The sequence below is a fragment of the Dipodomys merriami genome, unplaced genomic scaffold, assembly GCF_024711535.1.
Source record: "Dipodomys merriami isolate MVZ:Mamm:240054 unplaced genomic scaffold, mDipMer1.0.p SCAF_3, whole genome shotgun sequence".
NCBI classification, from domain to species: domain Eukaryota; kingdom Metazoa; phylum Chordata; class Mammalia; order Rodentia; family Heteromyidae; genus Dipodomys; species Dipodomys merriami.
The window spans coordinates 24,172,023-24,186,263 of record NW_027204492.1 but is presented as its reverse complement, the minus strand read 5'-3'; the positions used below and the strand labels follow the sequence as shown (position 1 = coordinate 24,186,263).

Sequence of the window (14,241 nt, the reverse complement as noted above, 5' to 3'; positions counted from 1 at the left end):
CAGATCAGACTGGGACTTCCCCTGATTTCTCAATTGCTTTTAATGAAAATCCTTGTGTTTGACTTTATAGCAACTACTTAAAACGTAATGTTTTAAGTATTTTTGGTTAACTGTTAATGAGCACAGTTAATTTGAAAAACCAGAGTTCTGAAGCATTTAGTTACTTATTTTGGTCAGATGTGGGGCTCTGAGCTCTGTTTGAGAGCTCTTTTGCTTGAGGTGCTCTACCACTTTGAGCCACAGCACCACTTTTGGTTTTGTGGTGGTTAACTGGGAATAAAGAGTCTAACGGATTCTCCTGCCAGGGCTGTCTTTGAACCATGATCTTCATAATCTCAGCTTCCTGAGTAGCTAGGATTATAGGCATGAGCCACCTGTGACTGGCTTTATTCTTTTTTTCTGGTTCTAGAGCTGAATTCAGGGCTAGGCACTGTCCATGAGCCTCTCTGTGCTCAAGGCTAGCACTCTACCACTTGAGCCACAGCACTATGTCCCACTTTTTCTTAGTAGTCTGTTGGAGATAAGACACCCATGAACTTTTTGGCTGGAACTTTCTGCCTAGGTTGGCTTCAAACAGTGATCCTTAGATCTCAGCCTCCTTATTAGCTAGTATTACAGGTGTGAGCCACCAGCACCCAGCTAAACCCTAATCTTGAATAAGCCATGGTGCCATAAAATGTATACAACATTTACAGTGAATTACAAGATTCCAGAAGGTATCATTCAGTGACAAAAATGTCCACAAAAAGTATTGCAAAGCAGGTTTAAGTTTGGTAATGCATTTTTTTTTGTTGGTCATGGGGGCTGAACTCTGGGCCTGCGTGCTGTCCCTCAGTTCTTCAGCTCAAGGCAAGCACCCTACCATTTGAGCTACAGCACCACTTCCAGCTTTTTTCTGCTTATGTGGTACTGAGGAATTGAACCCAGGGTTTCATGCATGTGAGGCAAGCACTGTACCACTGAGCCAACTTCCCAGCCCCATGCATTTTGGTTTTATCTATTTATTTTTGCCTGCTGCTTAAACATTTTTGTTTTGTTTTTTTTGGGTTTTTTTTTTTTTTGTTGTTGTTGTTGGTCATGGGTCTGAACTCTGGGCCTAAGTGCTGTCCTTTAGCTCTTCAGCTCAAGGCTAGTGCTCTACCTCTTGAGCCATAGAGCCACTTCGGTTTTCTAGTGGTTTATTGGAAATAAGAGTCTCATTGACTTTTCTGCTTAGTCTGGCTTCGAACCGTGATCCTCAGATCTCAGCCTCCTGAGTAGCTAGGATTATAGGTGTGACCCACCAGTGCCTGGCTTTAAACTTTTTTAAGAAATAATTTTATTGGGTGAACAAATGCAGCAATGATTCTCACTAGACACTATATTGAAAATGAACTATACAACTTTTGGGTGGAGATGGGAGGGAGACACTGGGAGAGAGCAAGGGAATAGGGTGACATTGTCCAATGTACTCATTACCTGACTTATATGTCTGTAATCCCTCTGTATATCACCTTTATAATAACAGTAAGAAATAAAAAATAATTTTAGGGGCTGGGAAGGTGGCTCAGTAGTAGAATGCTTGCCTTGCATGCACATAAGCAGAAAAAGCCGGAAGTGGCACTGTGGTAGTGCGCTAGCCTTGAGCTGAAGAGCTGAGGGACAGTGCCCAGGTCCAGAGTTCAGGCCACATGACCGACAAAAAGAAATATTAACAATTTGTACAAAATGGTTACAATTCCATAAATCAGGTAATGGACAATGTCATCCCTTCCTTCACTTTCCCCCAGTTTTTTCCTCCCTTCCCTGCATAGTTGCATAGTTCATTCTGTTTCTTTCTCTTTTTTTTGATTGTAGCCTAGGCTGATTTCATACTCATGATTCTCCTTCTGTCAGTCTCTTGAGTTCTGGGCTTACAATTGTGTATTACCTCACTCAGATTACTGTATGCTATTTTAAACTATTTTATTGAGTTGTATTAATGAAAATATTTGATTCAACCATGCTCATTTTTTGTCCAATTTTCTTCTCAGATGATACTATCTTCCAGAATCCTCTGGTACAGGAAGCTATAAGAATGGGATTCAGTTTTAAGGATATTAAGAAAATAATGGAGGAAAAAATTCAGACATCTGGGAGCAACTATATATCACTTGAAATTCTGGTTGCAGATCTAGTGAATGCTCAGAAAGATAATACACAAGATGAATCAAGTCAGACGTCACTGCAGAAAGGTATGCATGGCTTTTTTTTGCCAGTCTGGGGCTTGAACTTAGGGCCTGGGCTCTGTCTCTGATCCTATCTGTGCACAAGGCTAACCACTTGAGCCACAGCTCTATTTCCAGCTTTTTCTGAGTAGTTTTCATTGGAGATCAGAGTCTCCCAGATTTTCCTGCCTGGGCTGGCTTCAAACCTCAGATCTCAGCCTCCTGAGTAGCTAGGACTATAGATGTGAGCCATCAGTGCCCCGCTGTGTGGCTGTTTTTTGTTTTTTTGAACTATGTACTAGGATTAAGATTTGAACTCAGAATCTTGTGCTTGCTAGTCAGGCACATTACCACCTAACCCAAACCCTATGTCTGCTGCTTTAATATCATTTCTGTGCTCATTAATTTCTCTCCTCTCACTTCTGCCTCTTTTTTGTGTGCCTATCCTGAGGCTTGAACTCAGAGATGACAGGTGTGAGTCACCAGTACCCAGCTCACTTCTCCCTTAATATAAACATTTTTTAACCTTTAATAATGAAGCATTTCAAACATACAAAAAAGAAAAGAGAAGACTATAATAAGCCCTCAGCTTCAATAATTTTCAATACTTTTCCAATCTTCTTATCTACCCCTCAATCTTTTTCTTTTTGGCTACAGTACTTTTTAACACCAGACCTACCCTATATAATTATCTATAAATATTTCTTTTTTTGGGGAGGGTCTGGTCGTGGGGCCTGAACTCTGGGCCTGGACGCTGTCCCTCAGCTCTTCAGCTCAAGGCTAGCGTTCTACCACTTGAGCCACAGTGCCACTTCCGGCTTTTTTCTTTTTGCTTATGTGGTGCTGAGGAATTGAACCCAGGGCCTCAGGCATGCAAGGCAAACGCTTTACCACTGAGCCACCTTCCCAGCCCCTCTATAAATATTTCTGTATATCCAATAGATAAAGATTTTTTTTTTTTGGTTGTGTACCTGAACTCTGGGCTTGGGTGCTATCCCTGTGCTCTTCAGCTCAAGGTATGCGCTCTACCACTTGAGCCACAGTGCCACTTCCAGTTTTCTAGTGGTTAGTTGGAGATAAGAGTCTCATGGATTTTTCTGCCCGGGCTGGCTTTGAACTGTGTTCCTCAGATCTCAGCCTCCTGAGTAGCTAGGATTACAGGTGTGAGCCACTGGTGCCTGGCAGATAAAGATTTTATTTATTTATTTATTTATTTTTTGTTTTTTTTTGTTTTTATTTAAATTTTATTTTATTTTATTTGAGAACATACTGTACAGAGGGGTTACAATTACATTGGCAGGATAATGCATACATTTCTTACCAAGCATTGCAGCCTCCTCCTTTGATATTTTATTTTTATTTTTTTTTGGGTGGGGTCTGGTCGTGGGGCCTGAACTCTGGGCCTGGGCGCTGTCCCTCAGCTCTTCAGCTCAAGGCCAACGCTCTACCACTTGAACCACAGCATCACTTCCGGCTTTTTTCTTTTTGCTTATGTGGTGCTGAGGAATCGAACCCAGGGCCTCATGCAAGGCAAGTACTCTACCACTGAGCCACCTTCCCAGCCCTAAAGATTTTTAATAGTGTATTGTTATTAAGGTGTTGTCACGTAATGAGTACATTTTTTGGATAATGTCAGATTAAAGATCCTTCTAAATATACACTTAATACTGTGTGTTATTCTGCTTAGGCTACTATAATGAATCACTAGGTGACTTAAACAAAAGACATCTGATTATTCCAGTACAGAGAAGTTCAAAATCAAGGTTCAATGTTCCCAATGAAGGCCTTGAAGATGGCTGCCTTTTTATTGTGTCCTCACAATGAGAGGTGCTTGTGGAGTTGGGGGTCCATAAATGCTGTGGTCTTCCTTCCTCTACTTACAAGGACACTAATTCCATCATAAGTTCTCACCCTCATGACCTCATCTAAACCTAATTATAGTCACATGTTCCTTAACAATGGGGACATAGCTTAAGAAACATGTTAGGCATTTTCATTATTGTGTGAACATCATAGCATGTAATTGCCCAAACCCAGATGGTATAGGCTAGTCACTTGATGTAGCCTTTGAAGCAATCAAGAGACTTGGTAAACACAAGATGTATGATATGAGGCTACTGCTGGCATGGCATAGCATACTGTTTTAGTATGATTTTTTTGTGCTAGTACTCGGGTTTGAACTCAAACCTGGGTACTGTCTTTTAGCTATTTACTCAAGGTTAGTGCTCTAGGGGCTGGGAATGTGGCTTAGTGGTAGAGTGCTTGCCTAGCATGCATGAAGCCCTGGGTTGGATTCCTTAGTACCACATACACAGAGAAAGCTGGAAGTGGTGCTGTGGCTCAAGTGGTAGAGTGCTAGCCTTGAGCAAAAAAAAAAAAGCAGCTCAGAACAGTGCCCAGGCTGAGTTCAAGCCCCAGGACTAGCCAAAAAAAAAAAAAAATTAGTGCTCTACCACTTGAGCTTCACTTCCAACTTTTTGGTAGCTAGTTGGAGGAAGAGTCACACAGACTTTTTTTTGCCCAGGCTAGCTTTGAGCTCTGATCTTCAGATATCAGTCTCCTGGGTAGCTAGAACTATAGGCATGAGCCATTGGCATTTGACACATACTAATTTTTTACCGTCCCGCGTGGATCTGCTCTAACAGTAAATTGTATAATATCAACTTATGTTAGAAGAATAATATACATGGGGCTGTAATGTGGCATAGTGGTAGAGTGCTTACCTAGCATGCATGAAGTCCTGGGTTTGATTCCTCAGAACTACATAAACAGAAAGAACTTGAAGTGTTGCTGTGGGTCATGTGTTAGAGTGCTAGTCTTGAGCAAAAGAAACTCAGGGCTCAGGGTCAGTGCCCAAGCCCTAAGTTCAAGCCCCAGGACTGGGGAAAAAAAAGAAGAATCTATATAATACCTTTAATGATCATATGCCAGAAAATTTCTGATCTAGAAATAGGTCTTGTAGAATGAATGTAGGACCCAGTTACCACCTTTAAAGATGGCATGAAGTAGTTGGTAAGGTAAATTATTAGTCTGGGGAAAAGCTGTACCTAGAGTATCACCATCTCAAGTAAATAGCTTTACTAGAAAAAGGGTAATGATATCCATGTTTTGTTAGCCCTGATAGTTCTTATTGCTTGATTGATTGCTGGTCCTGGGGCTTGAACTTTGGGCCTGGTTGCTGTCCCTGAGCTTTAGTGCTCAAGGCTGGTGCTCCACTTCAGCTTTTTGGTGGTTAATTGGACATGAGAGTCTGATGGACTTTCCTACCCAGGTGGCCATTGAACTACAGTCCTCAGATCTCAGCTTCCTGAGTAGCTAGGGTTACAGGTATGAGCCACCAGTGCCTGGCCATACCTGACAGTTTTTTTGAGGTCAGATAGAAACCTCAAGTTGTGCAGGAGTGCTGAAGATCATTCTGGTGGTTGGGAGCAGTATTCAGTTTTATTTGTCTCTTAGTTTTTTTTTAACTGTGACAAAATGCACATAACATATAATTAACCAGTTTCAGGCTGAGGATGTGTATAGCTCAATGGTAGAGTAATTGCCCAGCATGCATCAGAACCTGCGTTCAATCCCAGCCTACAGAAAGGAGGAAAAAACAATTGTCATTTTAACAGAGGTTTTTTGTTTTTGTTTTTGCCAGTTCTGGGGCTTGAACTCAGGGCCTGGGTACTGTCCATGAGCTTCTTAAGAAGCTCAAAGCTAGCACTCTACCACATGAGCCACAGTGCCACTTCTGGCTTTTTCTGTTTCGGTAGTACTGAGGAATCAAACCCAGGGCTTCATGCATGAAAGGCAAGCATTCTATCACTAAACCACATTCCCAGCCCATTTTAACTGTTTTAAGTAAATAGTTTGATAGTGCTAAATACATTTACACTATTGTGCAAATAATCTTCATAACTTTTGCGGGGGGAGGGGGGTTTGGTGTTGGGGATCAAACACAGGGCCTCATGTGTGCCAGTACAACTTGATCTACTTCCCCAGGAGAGCCTATAGCTTTTATTGTGCACAAAGTTGATTTTAAGAAGAAAATTAATCCTTTTGTCCAATCCCTCTAGAGAAACCTCTGGTGCACAAATGTGGCCTTATCTGTCTTCAATTTAAAACCTATCACCAGGGCCCGTAGGATGAGGGACAAATTAGCTTACCAAATCTTTCCATAGCCTCCTTTTATGCTATTTCCTTTACAAATTCTTACCTGTACACTTGTAGGCTATGTTCTGTTGGCTAGAAATTGATCCTTCACTTCCCCTGCCCTCCATGATCTTCCCCTTCTGGTTAATTCCTACTCCTCTTTTAAGATCCAGTTTAGGTATAATTTTCTCCAGTAGGCCTTTTATGTGTGCATACGTGCACACAAGTGCACACACACCCTTCCTGTGTTCTTCATAACACACTGTAATTACCTTTATCATTATAGCATATTGTAATTTCCCTGATTACTTATGTTTGTGACTTGTGTATGAACTATTGAGGGTCTGAAGTTCATATGCTTGTTAATTGTATCCCTAATGCCTCTAACTTAGTTAAGTGTTTCAGTATTTTGTTAAGCAAAATTAAACAATGTTTTGGGGCTGGGACTGTGGCTCAGTGGTAGAGTAGTATTGCCTTGCATGCATGAAGCCCTGGGTTCGATTCCTCAGCACTATATGAGCAGAAATAGCTGGAAGTGGCCCTGTGGCTAAAGTGGTAGAGCTTTGACCTGAAGAGCTGAGGGACAGCTCCCATGCCCAGAGTTCAGGCCCCACAACCCACAAAAAAATTGTTTCCCACACGTTTCTTTGAGATAGTAAAAGAGCTATCACAAGGGGCTGGGAAGGTGGCTCAGTGGTAGAGTGCTTGCCTTGCATGCATGAGGCCCTGGGTTTGATTCCTCAGCACCACATAAGCAAAAAGAAGAAAGCTGGAAGTGGCGCTATGGCTCAAGTGGTAGAGCATCAGTCTTGAGCTGAAGAGCTGAGGGACAGCGCCCAGGCCCAGAGTTCAGGCCCCACAACCCGACCCCCCAAAAAAATTTTTAAAAAAAGAGCTATCACAATAAAGGAACTCCATAGTTGAACATAGAAATGCATCGTACTATTTCAAGATGGATATATACCATATTGTATTATACTGAATGTGATGTCAGTGATTCCCAAATGCAGTGTATTTTTAACCTAGAAATATAAAGTTTACTGAATAAGGCCCAGGAATATGTTGCTTAAAGTGGCACAGCTCAATGGTAGAATACTCACTTAGCATACAAAGGGCCCTGAGTTCCATCCCCAACACTGACAAGGGAGGATAAAGAAGAGGAGAGAGGGAAAAGAGAGGGGAAGGAAGGGAGAGGAGAGAGTTCAAGTCATTCTATTTGAGGCCAAATTTGGAAAGTATGAGTGTACAGTGACTACAAAGACAGTCAAGATACATAGCACACTTGGAATAGTGCCTAGCACATAGTATCATAGTATTTATACTGTTGCTGTTGACTGCTGCTGCTTCAATTTTAATTATATATGACCAGGAAGCACATTTTTGTGGCATAATTGTTACCATTTCACAAAACCTATTTTGGAAAAGGCTAAATTATACAAGCATTTCTGTGTTACCTATATATTGATGACACTCTTTTTCTCACCCTGACATCTTTTATTTTTGGTCTGTCATGAGGCTTGAACTCAGAGCCTGGGCACTTTTCTGATGGTTAATTGGCAAAAAGAGTCTGCCTGTCCTGCCTAGGCTGGCTTTGAACTGTGGCCCTCAGATCTCAGCCTCCTGAGTAGCTAGGATTACAGCTGGGAGCCACCACTGTCTGGCATGCCCTGACTTCTTCTAAAATTTGATTGTCCAGTTCTCTACTAGAAATTTTTGTATGGGTTCCCTGTATAAATACCTCAAAATGCCTGAGAATCCCAAATTCCTATATTTCCTTTTTACTTCCACAGCCCTCACATTCAAATACCAAATCTTAATTGTCCCATTGCAGAAGTGTCCCTCAAATCCATGTCTTACTGGAATTAGTCATGTCCTTTCCATATGCTCCTTCTTTTAACTAATCCTTTCTTCTGTGTGGCAAATTGCTCCCATGTTTAAATGTCACTCCTCCACTCTCCTCCTCCCTTCTCCCATGATGCCTTCTCTAACAAGCCTGAACAGAAGAACTTGTTCATCTTGTCCTAGAGCAATTTATATGTAACTTTATTAGAGCACTTATCACTTTGTACTTTGTGCTTACCTCTATAACCTCATCTCATATCCTCCACCACTAGTATGCTAGCTATTTAAGAACACGGGATATGTGTGAGTCATCTCCCATCTCCCAGCACTTGAGTGTCAGGCACACAGTAGGGGTTCAGTAATGTCTCAGTGAATTGAAATAATTAAGAAAGTCTAAAATGAGTATATTTCTTTTCTCTTTGTGCAGAAATTAGTACTGAAGAGCAGCTAAGGCGCCTGCAAGAAGAAAAACTTTGCAAAATCTGTATGGATAGAAACATTGCTGTAGTTTTTATTCCTTGTGGACATCTGGTCACTTGTAAACAATGTGCTGAAGCAGTGGACAAATGTCCCATGTGCTACACAGTCATTACTTTCAAGCAAAAAATTTTTATGTCTTAACCTAGCACCACAATAGGCATGTTATGTTCTTCTTAAGACCCTGATTGAATATGTGATGTGAATGAACATTAAGTAATCAGTATTGAATTCAATTTGCATTTGCTACCAAGTGAAAACAAATGTAAATACCATTATTTTAATTGGCATTCTAAGCATTGAATATCTGGATTTTCAGGTTATTTAACTGTATCATATATCCAGTTATTTTTTATTTTTATTCAATTGAAGCCCTAGATTAAGAAGCAACTTATTATAGTTGATCACAGTGTGTATTGTAGCACACTGGCTTAGTTTCTATGAATAAGTGAACTGATCATTTGAATTTTTCGTTCATTTCAGAGAAGTTTAACAAGTGGAACATTCTGTGTGAATGTTGAGATTAGTGCTAATCTCCTCAATCACATAAGTTTTTCTGTGTGAAAATGGAATGAACTGTTCCACATGTGTAGAAAGACAGACATTATCTTTAGATGTTTGTCTTTATGTTTTAGGATAACATTTTCTTTTAAAATTATAATCATGTGTGTAAACAACTGGGGAGCAGTACTGTGGCTTGAACTCAGTGCTTTGTGTTTAACAGCAGGCATTCGACCTATTGAATCATGCCTCTAGCCCTTTTGCTCTAGTTGTTATTTGTTTTTTGTTTTTGAGATCTGTCTGGGCCACCTTGGACCACAATCCTATTTATACTTTCAGCTGTAGCTGGGATGGTGGGCACATATTACCATGCCCAGCTTTTTCTGTTGAGATGGAATCACACAAACTTTTTGCTACAACTGGAGCTATGGTCCTCCCCATCTCTGCATTCAATGTAGCTAGAATACAGGTGTGAGCCACTGGCACCCAACCTGTGTAAATATTTTTCTTTTTTAAAAGATTCTACCACATCTAAAAGGATGTTTAATGATAGACTACCACTTAGACAACATATACTAACATGGAAAGATGTAAATGCAATGGCAAAATAATATGTATAGTATGAGCCAAATCAAGGTGTCTGTGTATTTTGTATATAGAACAAAATATTTGGAAAGATTATATACTAAACTCTTAAATGTGATTTTTCTTCTTGGGCGGGGAAGGGTTGGGTCCTAGGGGCTTACAGGAGTCCTTCACTTCCCTTTTATTTTGTTTGAATTTTTGTAAGTGTGTATTGCTTTTGTAATCAGAATTTTTAGGAAGTATTTTACTGATTTAAAGGCTTAGGCATGTTCAAACGCCTGCAAAACTACTTATGGCTCAGTTTTAGTTTTTCATAATTCAGGAAGTCAGAGCACTTAACCTTTTTGGTGCCAATGTGAAATTCAAATATTTCTGTTTTCCCTGCTTTGTGGGTGAAAACTATTTCTGAGTGGTAGTTTTCTAACAGGTAGACCATGTCTTCTTATCTTTTTTCAAAATAAATATTCTGATTTTGTAAGATGAAATATAAAATATGTCTCAGATCTTCCAATTAATTAGTAAGGATTCATTCTTAATCCTTGCTAGTTTAAGCCTGCCTAAGTCACTTTACTAAAATATCTTTGTTAATCCAGTATTTTAAACATTTGTCTGCTTATGTAGGTAAAGTAGAAGCATGTATGAATCCTGCTTGTAGTTACAGTGACAGCTTTCCTAGTTGAAATTGTTGTATCCTAAAGTTTTGTGTGAATTTTTACTGTTAGTATGGTTAAGATGTATATATGGAGAACAAGGTGTTGTCTTCACTTACATGTTTTTTTTTTTGCTTGCTTAAGTAGTAATAGTTGTAGATGCTTGTTAAAAATTACCTTCTCACGATCCTTAAAACCTCTTGGAAATTATAAAATATTGACAAGGGAAGAATAGTTGTTTATGTATTTTAAGAACTTGAGTCAGGCACTGCTGGTTTAGACCTATAATCCTAGATACTCAGGAGGCTGAGATTTGAGGATTACAGTTCAAAGCCAGCCTGGGCAGAAAGGTCTGTGAGACTCATGCCCAGTTAACTAATAAAAAGCCAGAAGTAGAACTGTAGCTCAAGTGGTAGACAACTAGTCGAGAAAAAAAAAAAAAGAATTAGTAAGAATCAGTATGGATACAATTGGAACATCCAAAATTGACTTAAAATGATTCTTGTTCCAGGCACTGATGGTTCATGCCTCTAATCCTAGCTACTCAGGAGGCTGAGATTTGAAGATCTTGCCAGTCCAGGCAAGAAAGTCCATGAGACTCATCTCTAATAAACTACTCAGAAAAAAGCCCGAAGTGGCGCTGGGACTCAAATTATATAGTGCCAGCCTTGAACAGAAAGAGGATGAGGGACAGTGCCCAGACCCTGAGTTCAAGCCCCAGAACCAGCAAAAAAAAAAAAGGATTCTTATGGAAAATATATTATAAAGATAAGTGGCATTCTGCTACAGAGAATAGTTTGAGAGCGAAACTATTAGAAATTATATTTTTGTTGTATTTGCTAAGAGAAAAAGTATTGTTATGTTCTGTGAACTACGAAATTAAGTGATATTCATGGTAAATTCATTTACAGCATTGCAGATTTAAACAGAATTAAGTAATGACATCCTGGTTTTCTGTTTCTTTGTTTTTTTTTCTGTGTATATGTAAATCTCAGATTTGTGTGTGTGTGTGTGTGTGTGTGTGTGCGCGCGCACGCGCGCACATATATGCATGTACGAAAACTTCAGTTCTCCATTGCACTGTTTTCTGTTTAAGTCTAGTTATATATAATCATTAAGTTAAATGAAATCTGTATAGATTAAGCTTTAAATTTAAATTTACATTCAAAGCATTCTTACAGGGAAAAAAAGTGTTAAAATTTTAAAAATATGTTTTCCAGAACACTTCAGCTCCAAGTCACATAGGTAATCCAACATACTTGTTAGTCAGGAACTCAAAGACTAAATTGTAATACAGGCGTTTCATGTTGGGGAGCTTCAGTTCATTAAACTTTTCTTTTAAAACTTGTGTGTTGGGTTAAGCAAGACCTTTTTTTTTCTTTGTCTCCATGAGTTGTGAAATTTAATGCATGAAGCTGATGTGGCTAACAAGTTTATTTTAAGAATGGTTTAGAAATGCTGTTGCTTCAGGTTCTTAAAATCACTCAGCACTCCAGCTTCTAAGCAAAAATTTACAGACCTACCGGATTTTGTCTTTTTTCTTACTACAAAAAAGCACTGGAATTTTTCCACATAATTTTGCAAAAATTGACCAATTGCAAGGTCAAAGTGTAACAGGATCCAAATCCCTACCCACTGTAGTTCTTATCTACCTGTCCGCATTCTTTTTCTGTATGGAGGTCACTTTAGAATTTTTGAAGTCACCACCATTATTTTACTATATTTAGGTCGGTGAAGATTAAAACTATTTTGTATTAAATAGTTATCTTTATTTGTAGTAATTTAGTGTGCTGATCAAAAGTTTTTTCTTCTGACAAAATTAGTATAGCCTTTATAAAGTAAATCCAAGCTTATTAATTCATGACTATTACTTTTACCTTTGAAATTTGGTTTTCCCACCTGCCTTTGGTTAAGGAGGTAGGGTGAGTATAGTATGTAATGTGATTGTATTATATTTTGTTTAATTATTATATTTAAATTTTGGGGTTACTTTTTTGTTCCTATTTTAGTGCATAAGATTTGTATATTGAACTTTGAAAGTACCACCTCAACATTGGTTGCCTATATTGTCTTCATTAGACCCAAATCATTGTTTTGTTTCTGATTAGCCAGGTGTTGAGTGAGGAAAGCAATGGGAGGAGTTGAGAGAAATGCCCTTGCCATTAGAGAAATGAGGAAATGGGAAAATTTGACAGATGTAGTTCTTTTTAATCAAATAAGTTCTTCATTTGTGAAATGAAAATAATGACTGTCTTCCAAGGTTTTGATATAACCCCCTTATGCCTCCTACCCTTAGAAATTGGGGTTAAAACTTAGAAAAAGTTCTTACATGATAACTTTGTTACGATTACTGATCTTGATTATGTAAATTACAATAAATAAATTGGTCAGAAGTCAGAAATATTTTCATTTTTATAAAGATTTAAATTTATCCTTATTAAATCCAGTTGAGCTTTCCTAATAGAAACCTATTGATTTATTTCCACCTATGTAATAAGCATTTCAATTTGACTCATCCATTTATCACACTATGCATTTCTTTCCCAGCAATCATATTCAGAGCTGGAAGCTCATTGATCCCCCTCATTCTATAGTTGAGGCAACCGAGGCTCAAAAAAGAGCAACTTTCTTCAAATTATATAGCTAATTACTGTCAGAGCCCTGGCTGGAACATAATTTGAAGGTGAAAAACCGTCATCAAGCTCCCTGTTCTAAAAGGTATAAAAGTTCAGTTTTCAACAGTTCCTTCCACTCACTGTGCTCCAACTTTTTACTACATGTTAAATGACACTATAACTGACATAATAGGACAATCTTAAATGCATGTATCATCTTCAAATTGAACAACTGTATATTAATGCTTGGGTGGTAAGATTGTATTTTGAAGTTTGAAATTTGCAGATATCTTGGCATTTGCTACATGCTTATTGTGTATTATTAATGTACCATTTAAAAGTCCTGTGTAAGTATATTTTTACCATTTCTTCTACACCTAGTAATAGATTTGCATTTTTGATTTTATGTAACAAAAGCTTTACTGTAATTTCGGTTAAATTTTTACATTTTTAATTACTATTATACTTAACCTGACAGAATGACTGATTGTTATGTCATTGTATTAGTATTGTGAATACTCATGTGATAAGGGACAGAGTACTATATTTGTGAATATATTTGTGAGTATAATTTTATGGCTTTTTTCACTTTGTAAGAATCCTTCCATCAGTATGGAAAACTAAGAAAATTACTTTCTGCTGTACAATCTGGCATTTGTTTTAGATTAAAGCTTATTTTTCTGTGAATAAAGCTTATTCTTTAAAATATTTATATTTGTTTCACTTTCTTAGAAAAATAAAACAACCTCCTTCAAAATACTAAAATGAGTTTGGAAGCTGGGTATAGTGGCACATATCTATAATCCCAGCTTTGCAGTAGTTATAAACAGGCAGGTCTTGAGGTTGAGGACAGCTGGGCACTGGTGGTTCATGCCTGTAATCCTAGCTACTCAGGAGGCTGAGATCTGAGGATTTAGCTCAGGCAGGAAAGTTCATGAGACTCTTCAATTAATCACAGAAAAGGCCAGAGAGGTGCTATTGCTCAAGTGGTGGAGCACTAACTTTGAGTGCTCTATCACTATCATTCCTAGCCCCAATTTGATGTTTTCTAAAAGTAAATATCATCCTCACCTTTCTTACTTTTCCTTATAATTTTTTGCTAGCTCAGTTCTGTATTAAACTGCCAAAACTTAGTAGTCATAACAGGCAATATCTGTAAGTCCTTTCTAATTATATTTTTCAAAAAATTGTCATGTTAGGCTGGGAAGGTGGCTCAGTGGTAGAGTGCTCGCCTTGAATGCATGAGGC

General features: G+C 38.5%; 1 protein-coding gene across 4 annotated transcripts in view; it reads left to right on the top strand.

Annotated features, from left to right (window-relative positions):
* Positions 1-13,699, top strand: part of Xiap (X-linked inhibitor of apoptosis) — a 47,096-nt gene extending 33,397 nt beyond the window's left edge. For all 4 annotated transcript variants that reach the window (XM_070039778.1, XM_070039774.1, XM_070039775.1 and 1 more), the window contains 2 exons: positions 2,013-2,213; positions 8,593-13,699. In XM_070039778.1, the coding sequence (XP_069895879.1) occupies positions 2,013-2,213; positions 8,593-8,786 (395 nt within the window). In that variant the 3' untranslated portion in view covers positions 8,787-13,699. The remainder of the gene's footprint in view (positions 1-2,012; positions 2,214-8,592) is intronic.
* Positions 13,700-14,241: the final 542 nt, after the last annotated feature.